Below are 14,113 nucleotides of genomic sequence, written 5' to 3'. Positions count from 1 at the left end.
AAGACCTTTCTGTCTGTCTCTACCTCTCTCTCTGTAACTCTACCTCTGAAATAAAATCTTCAAAAAGAAAAAATTAAAAAAAAGAATATAGAACAAATCTACTCCTCCTTCTATTGAACTGGTGCTTTGAAAACAGTTGTAACATTGTGACTTGAAATTCTCATTTTTGACCTGGGTCCATCAATTTATGAATCTGTAGCCAGTCTTCAAGAGATTATATGTAAAAACTGTGAGTGTATGTCCATATTTCTGAGAACAGAGCCAATAATTCTTTTTAGTATCAATGGAAACTAATCCTTCCCCTCCTGGCCCCCAGATAATATACTGGTTCTACTGAGCTAAGCCTAGTAATTGCCTTTTTATTTTTTCAAAAATTTATTTATTTGAAAGGCAGAGTTACTGGGGGGAGGAAGGGTGGAAGAGAGACACTGAGAGAGACAGACTTCCATCTGCTGGTTCATTCTCCAAATGGCTACAATGGCTGGGGCTGGGCCAGGCCCAACCCAGGAGCCTGGAACTCCTCCTGGGACTCCCACGTGGGTACAGGGACCCAAGCACTTGGTCTCTCTTCTGCTGCATTCCTAGGCACATTAGCAAGGAGCTGGATAGGAAGTGGAGCAGCCGGGTCTTGAATTGGTGCTCATATAGGATGTTGGTGTAGTAGGCGGTGGTTTAACTTGCTGTGCTATAATGCTGAACCATTGTTTTATTATTATTAAAAGTAAACTTGCAACAAGCCAGCTGGTCTAGCATCTAGAATCATTGTAGTAGGTATTCTAAAAGTCTTGGAGGAGTTCTAGTTCCATTGAGAATTGTAGAATTTTTAGAGCTTTAGAGATCGTCTACTAAACATATGGTTTATGAAGTATTTAAAGTTAATTCTTCCCCAGCGATAGGTGTTGCTGTGTGGTGAGTTAAGCCGTCGCCTGTGATGCCTGCATCCCCGTTTGGATTGCTGATTTGAGTCTTGGCTCCCCTGCTTCTGATCCAGCTTTCTGCTAACCCGTCCTCCTCGTCCTCGGAGGCAGCAGGTGGTAGCTCTGAGTGCTTGGATGGCTGCCCCCCAGGGGGGAGTGCTCGTGGAGCTCCTGGCTCCTGGCTTTGGCCTGCCTCCGCCCTGGCTGTGTGGCCTTTTGGGGAGTGAACCAGCGAAAGGATAATCTCTGCCCTTAGAATAAATGGAAGCAAATAGACATTTTAAAAAGTTAATTCTTCCTATCCAAAGATTGATCGCGGGGGCTGGCCTCGTGGTGCTCCAGGTTAACCTGCTTGGGACACCGGCATCCTTCTGTGGGCACCAAGTCAGTCCCAGCTGATCCACTTTCCAACCAGCTTCCTGCTTACGTGCCTGGGAAAGCAACGAAAGATGGTGCAAGCCCTTGAGCACCTGCACCTGGGAGATCCTGATGAAGTTCCAGGCTCCTGACTTTGGCCTGGCCTAGCTCCAGCTGTTGATTTGGGGAGTGAACCAGTGAACGGAAGATGTCTCTGTGCCTCTTTTGGTAACTGCCTTTCAAATGAAAAATAGGGGCTAGTACCTTCACTGCCAGCACCCCACTGGAACACTGGTTCAAGTCCTGGCTGCTCTACTTCCAATCCAGTCCTCTGCTATGGTCTGGGAGGGCAATAGAGGATAGCTGAAATCCGTGGGCTCCGGCACCCACATGGGAGACCCGGAAGAAACTCGTGGCTTCGGATCAGCCCAACTCCAGCCGTTGCAGCTATCTGGGGAGTAAACCAGTGGGTGGAAGACCTATTTTTCTCTCTCTCTCTGCCTTTGTAACTTTACCTTTCAAATAAATAAACAAATATTAAAAAAAATAAATCTTTAAAAACAAAAATGAAAGCCAATTGTGAACCCTTGAAAGCAAAATCAAACAGAAAAAAAGTTAACCTGGGCCAAAAGGATGGAGTTTTTGTTTCAAATTTTATTTTAATATCTTTACAACCATTCATAAACATTAAGAATATGATGATACAATTTTTTAAAACATTTATTTATGTATTTGAAAGGCAAACTTAGAGATGGGGGGAGGGGAGAGAGAAAGAGTGAGAGAGAGAGGGAATTTTCCATTTGCTGGTTCATTCTCCAAATGGCTGCAATGGCTGGGGCTGGACCAGGCAGAAGCCAGGAGCCTGGAACTCTATCCAGGTCTCCCATGTGGGTGGCAGGAGCCCGAGTCCTTGGGCCGTCTTCTGCTGTCTTCCCCAGGCCATTAGCAAGGAGCTGGATCGGAAGTGGAGCAGCCGGGGCATGAACTGGAGCCATATGGGAAGCAGGTGTCGCAGGCAGCAGCTGAACCCTCTGTGCCTCCATGCCAGTCCTGATACTATTTTAAATCAGTGTTTCCTGACTTTTTTGTCTGTTAGACTCAAATTTAGTACTTTAATCTAATACAGATTTATGCGTTTTAATACTTTCTGATTAGCATATGCGAGTATGTAAACTTCTGAGCTTGTTTTGACCAATTCTGAAGGAGAGTGTAGCCAAGAGTGCAGTGGTGTATGAAGATGAGCGGTTTTAAATCACATTTGCTTGTGACCCCTCCTCCCCCAAAGACAAAACTCAATAAAATCAGCTTGGTTTTTCAGTATAGTAATACTTGAGTGACTAATAATGCAAGTCAAAATGACAGTTCAAGATTTGAAAACGTATCTCTGTGCTGTGATTGCTTTTGTGAAAGGACTGCTTTTTCTACAAAATCGGAGAATAATGTTAGAGGAGACCAGAGAGTGAAGTGATAAGAAACCAAGACGTAGCACGGCAGAGGAGAGCAGTGTGAACCAGCCATGACCATGACGCTTCATGGACAGCAGAGAGGTCCAGCAGCAGAGAATGCAAGAACTGGCGATTTCCATCCATTTGTCATTTATTCCTCTCTCTCTCTCTCTTTAAAGTGCTTTTTAAAAACTTGCTTGAAAGGCAGAGTGAGTGACAGAGATTGTCCATCCGCTGGTTCACTCCCCAAATGCCCGCAATAGCCAGGGCTCCTGCACTCTGAAGCCAGGAAACCAGGACTTCATCTGGGTCTGCCACGTGGGTGGCAGGGGCCCAAGTACTTGAGGCACCACCTGCTGCCTTCCAGGGTGTGCATCAGAAGGAGGCTGGGTGGGAAGTAGAGCGGAGACTAGGAGCCAGGCGCTCTGAAATGGAATGCAGGTATCCCAAATGGTTTCTTACCTGCTGTGCCAAGCACCTATGTCCTGTTTATTTCTCTCTTGGTGCCAAAACTATTTGGAGTGACATACAAACAAACATATATGAAACTAGAATGTTTAAAATAAATTGATGTATTGGGGCCGGTGCTGTGGCTCAGCGGGTTAAAGCCCTGGCCTGAAGTACCAGTATCCCATATGGGTGCCAATTCTAGTCCTGGCTGCTCCTCTTCTGATCCAGCTCTCTTCTATGGCCTGGGAAAGCAGTAGAAGATGGCCCAAGTCCTTGGGCCCCTGCACCTGTGTGGGAGACCCGGAAGAAGCTCCTGGCTCCTGGCTTCGGATTGGCGCAGCTCTGGCCGTTGTGGCTGGAGTGAACCAGCGGGTGGAAGACCTCTCTCTCTGTACCACTCTCTGTAACTCTGTCTTTCAAGTAAATAAAATAAATCTTTAAAAAATAAAATAAATCGATATATATATGATGCTGTTAAAGTCCAAAGATAAATGTGTCATGAGTGGGGGCAAATAGGTGCCCTGGCCCCAGTAGTGCAGCTCCCTGAAGGTGAATTTCCGGTGTGTGTGTGTCAGGGAAGTGCAGTGCAATGAATTGTCAGCAGCTCATCCTAGTAAAGGCATCAGAGTACATATGTAGGCTGCCAGCACAATTGTTCACAAACCTTTTTTTTTAATTGTAAAAATCTAAGGACTAGGAAATATTACTGTTATTCTGTTACTTACAATGAATTATTGTGGTTTAGATTTTCAATGATAGTGTAATGAGGATATACCAGAACTTTGGGAGGACAGCAAGTTTTTTTTTTTTTTTTTTAAAGATTTATTTATTTATTTATTTATTTATTTGAAAGGCAGAGTTACAGAGAGGCAGAGGTAGAGAGAGAGGTCTTCCATCCGCTGGTTGACTTCCCATATGGCCTCAGTGGCTGGAACTGAGCCTTTCCGAAGCCTGGAGCCAAGAGCTTCTTCTGGGTCTCCTTTGTTAGTGCAGGGGCCCAAGGACTTGGGCCACATTCCTCTGCTTTCCCAGGGGCATTAACAGGGAGTTGGATTGGAAGTGGAGCAGCCAGGACTCAACCGGCGCCCATTTGGGATGCTGGCACTGCAGGTGGTGGCTTTACCTACTACACCACAGAGCTAGCTCCTTCTCTCTGGTTTTTTAAGAAATCAGAAGTGACTGACATCTTACTTGAGTGGGGCACAGCTCGTCACCTGCTGCCTTCCAGGAGTGTACGTTAGCAGGAAGCTGGAATAGAGGGCAGAGCTGGGGTCCTTGATGTATGGGACACAAACGTCCCAGGTGGTGGCTTATGTGCTAGGCCAGATGTCCACGCCTGATAGTGTAATGGTGAATGTCAGTGAGATTTTGGATTTGCTATTCTCCCCCAGTCAGTGTTTATTTAAACTTAAAGGTTTTCCTCATTTCTTTGTTCTTTTCTTGTGTATTGTTTTTGGATTTTTTTTTTTAAATTCTGGATTTATATCTTTGACTAATTCTTTGACCAGAAGCTGAAGGAAACAAATTTTTTGTGTCCTTGAACATCCAAAAATGTCTGTATTTCACTCTCCTATATGATCAAGAATTTGGGTAGATGTAGAGTTCTAGGTTTAAAAGTACATTCAGTTGTCCCATGACCCTTTTTTTTTTTTTTCCTCTTTTGACAGGTAGAGTTATAGACAGTGAGAGAGAGAGACAGAGAGAAAGGTCTTCCTTCCGTTGGTTCACCCCTCAAATGGCTGCTATAGCTGGCGCTGCGCCGGCCCAAAGCCAGGAGCCAGGTGCTTCCTCCTGGTCTCCCATGCGGGTGCAGGGGCCCAAGCACTTGGACCATCCTCCGCTGCCCTCCAGGGCCACAGCAGAGAGCTGGACTGGAAGAGGAGCAACCAGGACTAGAACCTGGCGCCCATATGGGATGCCAGCCCCGAAGGTGGAGGATTAACCTAGTGAGCCACGGCGCCAGCCCCATGACCCTTTGTTGAAAAGGCAGTTCATTCACCAGTGCATAGTCTTCACTCTGGACTAGACATGTTTGGGTTTACTTCTGTCTCTCAGTTCTATCCTATCGATCTCGTCCATTCTTAAGCCAGGAACACAGTGATTGGACTCCTATATCTTTGTTGCAAGTTTTGGAATCACTAAGTGTGTGTCTTCCACCTTAGTTCTCTTTCATGATTTGTTTTGTTATTCAGGGTTCCTTGCGTTTCCATATGAAGTTTTCTGATTAGCTTGTACATTGCTACCGAGAAAAAGAGAAGTTGAAATTTTAATAGAAGTTGCTAAATTTTTAATATACTGTCTCCTTTTCGTATTTCGGTCTTGTCTTTCTGCTCATTCATCTTTGAGAGTCCTACCTTGTTAGCCCTCCTGTGAGTGCTGTGTTGATTTACGTTGCCGCAGGTCCCCGCTGACGGGGTAGGTGTGGAATGTGTGTGATTGGTAAGCGTTGCCAGCCTACTTCAGTGACTGTTCCCTCTTCTGCTGGGTCTGATATCCACACAGGCCTCCGTCCTGTCAGCTCCAGCTGTTCATACTCAGTGTTCCCACCTGGTGAGTAACACCTTTGCTGTCAGTTGCCACTGTGACATCTGGGGGCAAATCTCTATTCTGCAGCACTTCACTCAAAGAGCTGGGTGGGTGGAGATGCGGTCCTGCTCTTCCACTTGGTGCTACCTCCTAACCTGCCATGCTGAATGTTCTGTAAATTGTTTCAGTTCTTCTGTGGTCTTCTATCTCTAGCCTTCTTTTCACACGTGGGCTGCTCCCACCGCTAGGGCCGCCTCTACACTGATCTGTAGGACTGTGGTTTACTTGTGTAGCCTGATTCTATCAGCTTTCCATCTTTCAAAATTCTTCATTGTTTTAGTCCAGTCAGGGCATCTCTTGGTTTCTTTTGATTATGGGTTTTTGAAGAAATGTCTGTTATTTGGGAGACTTCAGGGGGAGACGAGCTGACTTACCATCTGAATTGGGTAAATGACTATTTAGTAAAGAGGAGAAAAACTTTTCACAGCTAGCCAGAAAATAAACTGTTGATGAAATTATTGAATAAATTACATTTTTTGTTTGTTTAGAAGGTTGCTTTTTTTTTTTTTAAAGATTGATTTATTTATTTGAAAGAGAGAGAGAGAGAAGGAGAGGGACAGAGAGAAAGGTTTTCCATCTGCTGATCCATTCTCTAGTTGGCTGCAACGAACGGCTGGAGCTGTGCTAATCCAAAGCCAGAAGCCAGGAGCTTCTTCTGGGTCTCCCACGTGGGTACAGGGGCCCAAGGACTTGGGCCATCTCCCACTGCTTTCCCAGGCCATAGCAAAGAGCTGGATCGGAAGTGGAGCAGCCGGGACTTGAACTGGCGTCCATGTGCAATGCCGGCACTGCAGGTGGCAGCTTTACCTGCTACACCACGCCGGCCCCTGGAAGATTGCTTTTTAAGCAGTTGCTAAAAAGATAGGCAGTTTGAGTATCTAAAAACGAAAACACTGAACAAAAGTTCTGACCAGGAATATATTTAAATGAAATTGAAAAGGATTATTTATTTTATAATAAGAACAAACAGGTTTCTCTTTGTTTCGTTCTTTGGGTGAAGAAGAAAACATGAGGGAGGAAGTCAGTGCCTCTGTTGCCAAAGTCATTTCTGGAGTCAGCATCAGCCTGTGCCTGTGGTGCAGTCACGCTGGTCGCTGAGAGCAGTGTGCCAAAGGTGTTTGACAGGTGCCCTGAGAAAGCAGGGGGAAGTATATCTAATTACAACTTTGGCTCAGTAATGCTCAGTGTTACTGGCTCTTTTTTTTTTTTTTTTTTTGGACAGGCAGAGTGGACAGTAGAGGGAGACAGAGAGAAAGGTCTTCCTTTTTGCCGTTGGTTCACCCTCCAATGGCCTCCACGGTAGGTGCGCTGCGGCCGGCGCACCGCGCTGTTCTGATGGCAGGAGCCAGGTGCTTCTCCTGGTCTCCCATGGGGTGCAGGGCCCAAGAACTTGGGCCATCCTCCACTGCACTCCCTGGCCACAGCAGAGAGCTGGCCTGGAAGAGGGGCAACCGGGATAGAATCCGGCACCCTGACCAGGACTAGAACCTGGTGTGCTGGCGCCGCAAGGCGGAGGATTAGCCTACTGAGCCGCGGCGCCGGCAGTGTTACTGGCTCTTAGTGTAATTTTAAGGTAGTTTTACATTTTTTTTTCCATTATAAAATAATTGGTCATAAAATTTTTGGGTAACATTGAAGGGGTAATAACTCCAATCATAACACTGTTAACACTTTGATATGTTTCTTTCTGGCATTTAAAAGTTATACATATATATGTGTGTAGATATATATATATATATATATATATATATATACATGTTTTTCTATATATATATATATATACATGTTTTTCTAAATTAAAGTGATTTGGTATTGTTGTTCTTCCAGTTTAAAAGTTATGCCTACTTATTAAGAGAGCTGGGAAAATAAAGACCAGCTTAAAGGGAAAAAAACAAAAATCATTCATAACAAACAACCAAAGATAACCACAATTAAAATTTGATGTATATCCTTCTTGTATTTCTCATTAATATATGCAAACACTCTTCTCTACTAAAATAATGCCATAGTTAAAACTATTTGATGCCTTGTATTTTTCATTTGCAATATATTATGAATGTCTTATCATGTTAATAAATAGTCTTATCTATACTTTTTAAGTGTTATATATAATATGAACATATCTAAGTATGTTTATTTAGCATACCTACTTAACCATCTCCCTGTCACTGGACATTGAAAGTGTTTCTGATTTTTTACCATTATAGGTAATCCCATAGTTAATATCTTTGTCCATACATCTTTCCATGCCATCTATGATTATTTCTTTAGGAATAGATTCCTAGAAGTGGAATAGCTGGGTCCAAGGGTATGTACATTTTAATGCTTTTGATAAATAAAGGTGTCAAATTTTAAGCTAATCACTTGTATATTCTGTCTTGTATTGCTATCTAATTGTTTGTTGTCTCTGTCTTGTCTCCCTAATTAGAATATAAGCTTCTCAAGGGTAAGGGATGTTTCTTAACACATCTAATGTATCCTTTGGCTGTGTGGACTCAGGAGCCGTCAACACATATCTTATTGATTTAAAGCAGTGGTTCTCTGCACTTTCGGATATCACAAACATCTAAGTTTAAAAAATATATATATATATATACATATATACACACACACACACTTTTTAAAGGTTAGACACAGGCTTGCAAATTTTCTTTTTTTTTTCATGAAAGGATATTTAGAAACACAGCCAACTTACCATTTCCTATTTCACCATCTCATAAAATAAAGAATATGTGACAATAAAAGATTCTAATCTTATTTTAAAAAAGAGTAGGCCTTTGAATAGCATGTTTTTGTTTTTTGAAAAACTTTCTACCTTGTCTGTATTTTTCTCATTTTATGTTGGACTGCTGCATCTCCATCTTAGCCTAGCATCATTTGGGAACCACTGATTTAAAAGACAGAGAATTTGAAGATAAATTTTCTTGCAAGATGAATAATTTTCACCTTGCCCATGAATCTGTTTTGTCCATGGCATTAAGGACACATATGGAAGTAATGTCATTGCATTACATAGAATTTGTGTATCTGTACACATTCTATAGTATGTGAACTGGACCATGGTGATGAACATCTGAATGTATTTCCAGTTGCCAAAAATGGAAACTGTTCTCTTTCTGGGCATTGGAGACAGGGTAAGTGTTGCAGAAAGTAGGCAAGATCTAGATTCTGAAGGCCTGGGCTTGAATCCTGGCTGTGGCATCAAGTCAGTTTTCCCTTAGTTTCCTTACTTCTAAAATTATGATGATCATATCTTCTTCAAAGTGTTTTTATAGCCCCTGTTACAGAGTTACTTGACTGTGATGTAATCGGTTGCTTTCACATCTACCTTCCTCACAAAGCCATGAGCTCTCTTAAGGGAAGAAGTCATTGTCCTTTTGCAGCCTTAGATCCTAGCCTAGGGGCCCAGGCATAGCAGGTGATTAATCAAATGACTTGTTGAATCAATAGAGGGTTGTTGGGAGAATCATAAGGTTCTATATGTGGAAGTCCTTTGTAAGCTTTAAACGCTCTGCAAATGTTAATTGCTTTTATTTTATTCTAAGAGCCATCTTTGAGAGCCATCAAAACTTTGTGAGGAGAGAAAATTATCTCATTTAAGTTTGTTAAATGCATTGCATTTTTCATCTGTTTTATAAGAAAGCAAATTTTTTAATTGGGGTTAATGTGGAGCAAATTTGCTAACTGGGAAGGCTGGTGAACTCTCTCTACATGGAAGTGCCAAAATAGTAAATGTTTGTTTTATTTGGCTGTTAGCATATAATTTTAAGAATAGGAAGTTCAGCTTATTTCCTGTTTAAAGAATGGTACCCACTGGCTTATCCTCTTAGTCATATAACTAATAAAAGAAGGATGTTAAACCTTGAAGAGAACAGGAGTCTGTGATATGCCCAGTTGGTTCTGGTCCGAGCTCCTTTTTTTGGCACTCACTGACTTTAAAAATGTCGTCATTTTTAATGTATTTGTAAAGCTCTTGATGAATTTTAGCCACAAGATGGCATTGGTGATTGTTGAGTGCCCATAGTATTGAATCAGAATTCAAAAAAAAAGGGGGGGGGGGGCACACAATTGTTTGTATTCTTTTGGGTTAAAAAGTTGAAAACCTTCATCACTGCTTGTGTATAAGTTTTAATTTTTGCTTCCAAAACAGAGTTAAATGCTACTTTATGTCATTTCTTTCTGTATTCAAGTATTGTTTTGTTTCCTGTTTTTCTGTCTTTATAACTACAGTAACTTTGTATTATTTGCCATGTGTTGTATGTGTCTGACTTACTGCTGATAATTGTGGTAACAGGTAAGAAGAAAATACGATGGGACCCAGTTAGGAGGCGCTTCATTCAGTCCTGTCCCATCATAAGGATCCCTAACAGGTTTTTGAGAGGTGGGTGACAACTAGCAAGAGATCTGTGCTTCATGTGGGTTACAGAGAACTTTGAATGAATTTTCTAAACATGAAACTCTACTTTCTTAAAACTGTGTAGGCAGCTAAAATTGGAGTAATGAAAGTCTAGAACTTAATTTTAAATCTCTGTTTCATCTTGACCATTATTGGAATTATAATTACAAGTTTTGGGGAGTTAGACTCATGTAATGTGTATCAGATGGTAGAAGCAAATCATCTCACGGCCATCAGTGGTGTTCCACCCTAACCGTAGTCGAAAGGCCTTTGAGGAAATAATTTGTAAACTGGGTATGAAAAGAATTTTCTAAATGTGATTCTAATGGAGAAATAAAAGATTAATTTATGTGGTAGGATAAAATAAAAAGCCTCTTATGTCAAGTACCACAAATAAAAAGATAAATAAAAAAGGAAAATACTTATAACAAATGTTTAATGTCATGAATATATAAAGAGCTCTTATAAGTCACTAGTTTAAAAGCAGATGCCTCCTAGAAGAACAGGTAGAAGGATATGAATGATCAATTTGTAAAACAATATAAATAAATAAATACAAACAACTATTTATTTTTACTGTTGTTATAAACATGACAATTAAAGAATGAAGATATTTTCACATATTAAATTGGCAGAGGCTCAGCGTAAGAATGGCCATTGTTGGTGGGAAGAAGAAACATGTGCCCTAGAAGGAAGCCTACGTTATTTTACACAAGTTTTCTGGGTTCAGTGTCAAAAACCCTAAAAATGTTCATACCCTTTGACCTAGCAATTACTACTTTCAGAAATGTTGCATTCCTGTTACTTTTGATTTTGTACATCGAACATACTGTATACTAAAAACAGAAAATGTGAGAAGAATATTGAAAACTCTGCTCCGCATTGTTTTTGTAGATAGAACATTGTCAGGAAAACATTCTTAATGTTGCAGTTTAGACTGTATTCAATTATTTATAATCCAGTATATCCGATTTTAATGGAAGAATTTTTTAAAAACCTAGCTTGAAAATCCTATAGCTGATACAGATTTTTCCATGTCTAGGGCATAACCTATTTTTAGCCGCCACTTTGGAGCACAAAAAGCATAAAATCAAGCCTCAGTCGGTCAACATAAGATAAGGAGGGTCATGTGCCATCTTTTAACATAAATAAATAATTTTATTGACAAAAATGGAGAGTTTTATGTAACAACAACAACAAAAACCATTGTACATGTGTGACCAAGCGGGCATTTCTAATTCTGTAACATTTTTTCTTCATTTATAAATTAGAATGATAATTTATTGATTTACAGTGAGAAACCTAACATGGGCTGAGTAAAGCATAAATTAAGGTTTATTCTATAATGTCTACTAAACATAAGCATAATTAAGAAAGTATTTAATCAGGATCTATAATTATATAAAAACATAAACAAATGGAATAGTGAAATAATTGGTTATATCTAGATGGTGGCATTGTACAGTCTGTTTTTCAGTTTTAATTGTGGGGAAAAAAAGATTGCACAGGTAAGTTACATTCCATTGGTCTTTGTAGGCCCTACATTGGCTCAAACAGTGGCTGAGAGAGGTGATGTCAGCGGTGAGAAGGGCGAGGTGGGAGTGCACTGCCCATCAGCAGGGTCAGGGTCAGGGCGGCCTCCCTTAGCGCAGTGTCCTTTTCTTGGCTCTCACCTTCTCTGAGCTGTGTGTGGTGTTCGATGCGGATGACCCCCTGTACCTTCTTGGACTTCTCTCCTCTTCTGGGTTGCTCTCCTGTACAGTCCTGGATGTCTCCTTCCTGCCTCTGCTCATTCCGTGCCCTTCCCCACTCGAGACGGGTGCTGCTGCCCTGCTGTCCTCCTTCCCATGGTCTCCTTTATGTCTCGTCCACTCCCACAGCTGAACTATCTTCGTTTGTTTGTTTGTTCATGCTTCCATTCCTTTAGTATTTCTTGATTGCGTCCTACATGCCAGGCACTGTGCTAGCTTGATGGTCTAGACAGTTACAGCATAACTTGACTGTAAGTCCTCGTGACTAGGGTCCTGACGGGGCGGTGTGACACGGGGCACGGGGAGGAGGGTGAGAAAGGAGTGGCGTGAGGATGGCTTTTCAGAAAGGGAGGGAGGGTGGGGACAGACAGCTTGAGGAAAGTATTTAGGCCAAACAAGGACACGTTGCTGTCAGAGATCCACGGGGTGGGATGAAGACGGACAGTAGAAGCCAGAGAGGGCTCTGGCCAAGTGGGGCACCCCTCAAGGAGATCAGATCTGGTTCTCTAGCTGGTGAAGAGATTTAACTGAACAACCATTAGGAGATTATTATAATTAGCAAGCTGGGAAGTGTTAGAGACTTGCAGCTAAGTTATTTCCAGGAAAATCTCTCTCCTATACTGCTCAGTTGTTTTCAGGGAGACTTGCTTGGCAAGCCTGTCCCTCTTGCTTCTGATGGCACCCTCTTTTCTGCCTGGATCATAGCTGGGTCGTTTGTGTGCTTGCCCTTGCGTCCCGTTAGACTGTGAGCTCTGTCAGGACTGGGACAGTGGGGTAGTACCTTCATTTCTTCTATCCCCAGTGTGTGCCGTGGTGCAATGTACAATTATAAGAGATTTCAGCAGGCATTTCCCAAAAGGAAAAAATCCAAATGGCCAATAAACATAAAAAGCTGTTTAACCTCGTTAGCAAAGAGGGAAATGCATGTAAGAACCATGAGCTAGGTCTATAAATTCACAGGAAGCACGAAATTAAAGACTGACAGTGACACTACCAGACATCGCACAGATGTGGAGCAGCAGGGACTCCCACGTGCTGCTTGGATGTGTAAACTGGTGCCACCGTTTTGAAAGCACTCTGGCCTTATCCAGCAAAGGTAGAGATTTCTCTTCGTTAAGACTCAAAATTGCCATTTTTAGACTTAGAACCAACTGAAATGTGGGCCCCTGCACACTTGAAAGGATGTACAGGAATGTGTGTAGCAACATTTTGAGTCAATTTGAAACAATCCAGATGTCCATTCACACAATTTAGAGTGAAGCTGTGGTTTGTGTTCGTGCAAAGGAAAGGGATTTCGGGGTGGAAGCGAACAGACCACCTCCACCTCAGCAACTGGACTGCGTCTTAGAGACGTCGTTGTGAAAGGGCCCCGGGGGAATTCATACTGCATCAGGCCGCCTTGAATGAGACCAATAGACAGTATTGTTGGAGATGCATACCTGGGTATAGTAAGAGTATCAAAAGCTAGCAGGCTCTGTGATCATCATAGAAATCAGTCGTTGTAACTGAAAGTGAGGAGTGGCCTGGAGGTGGACAGTGGCTGCGTGTTGCCTTGTTAGTAAGTTGTTAGATGTTACAGTAATATGATGTATGTTTTTGGACTTGGATGATAGCTGCATGTTCCCATATAATAAGTTCTATTTATGTACATTCCTGGGTTATATTTCACAATAAAAGGAATTAAATAAAAAAGTAAAAGTCTTTTTTTCATCTTCACTCAACTTATTGCTCTTTCCAGAGATAACCACCATGAATAGGCAAGTTGTTGTTTTCCAGCACTGCTTATTAATGTCAATGGAAAAGTAAAAGTTTGTGTTTTCCAGGAAGTATTGGGGTAATAGAATGGGGGAGGGGAAGTTTGATTATTTCAGTGAAATCTGAAAAGTGGAAAAATGAAACAAGATAGAATGGTAAATAATACATATGTATGTATCATGATAGGGATAAATCTAAATTAAAAGAAATCAAGATCAAATGGTCTTTATCTGTGCAGTGTATTTAGTTTGTTACTTTAATAGGTTAAAGGAAGAAGTATGATTTTCCTGATTTGAAAAAACATTTACTAAAACTTGATAGCGTGTTCATTTTATTAAAATGCATCAAATTGTGTTCTTATATGCTTTTTTTGTATGACACATTTCAATACAAATTTTACTTTTTTAAAAATAAAATCACACCCATTCCTGGTAGGAAAAAAAATTCATAGGCATC

General features: G+C 41.5%; 1 protein-coding gene across 2 annotated transcripts in view; it reads left to right on the top strand.

The window, feature by feature from the left end:
• KLHDC10 (kelch domain containing 10) overlaps window positions 1–14,113 on the top strand; it is a 57,835-nt gene that overhangs the window by 20,138 nt on the left and 23,584 nt on the right. For both annotated transcript variants that reach the window (XM_062200143.1, XM_062200072.1), the window contains exon 2: window positions 10,050–10,136. In XM_062200143.1, the coding sequence (XP_062056127.1) occupies window positions 10,050–10,136 (87 nt within the window). The remainder of the gene's footprint in view (window positions 1–10,049; window positions 10,137–14,113) is intronic.

The sequence above is a fragment of the Lepus europaeus genome, chromosome 1, assembly GCF_033115175.1.
Source record: "Lepus europaeus isolate LE1 chromosome 1, mLepTim1.pri, whole genome shotgun sequence".
Taxonomy (NCBI): Eukaryota; Metazoa; Chordata; class Mammalia; order Lagomorpha; family Leporidae; genus Lepus; species Lepus europaeus.
Note: the sequence above shows the minus strand (reverse complement) of the source record. Positions and strands in the feature narration are given on the sequence as shown.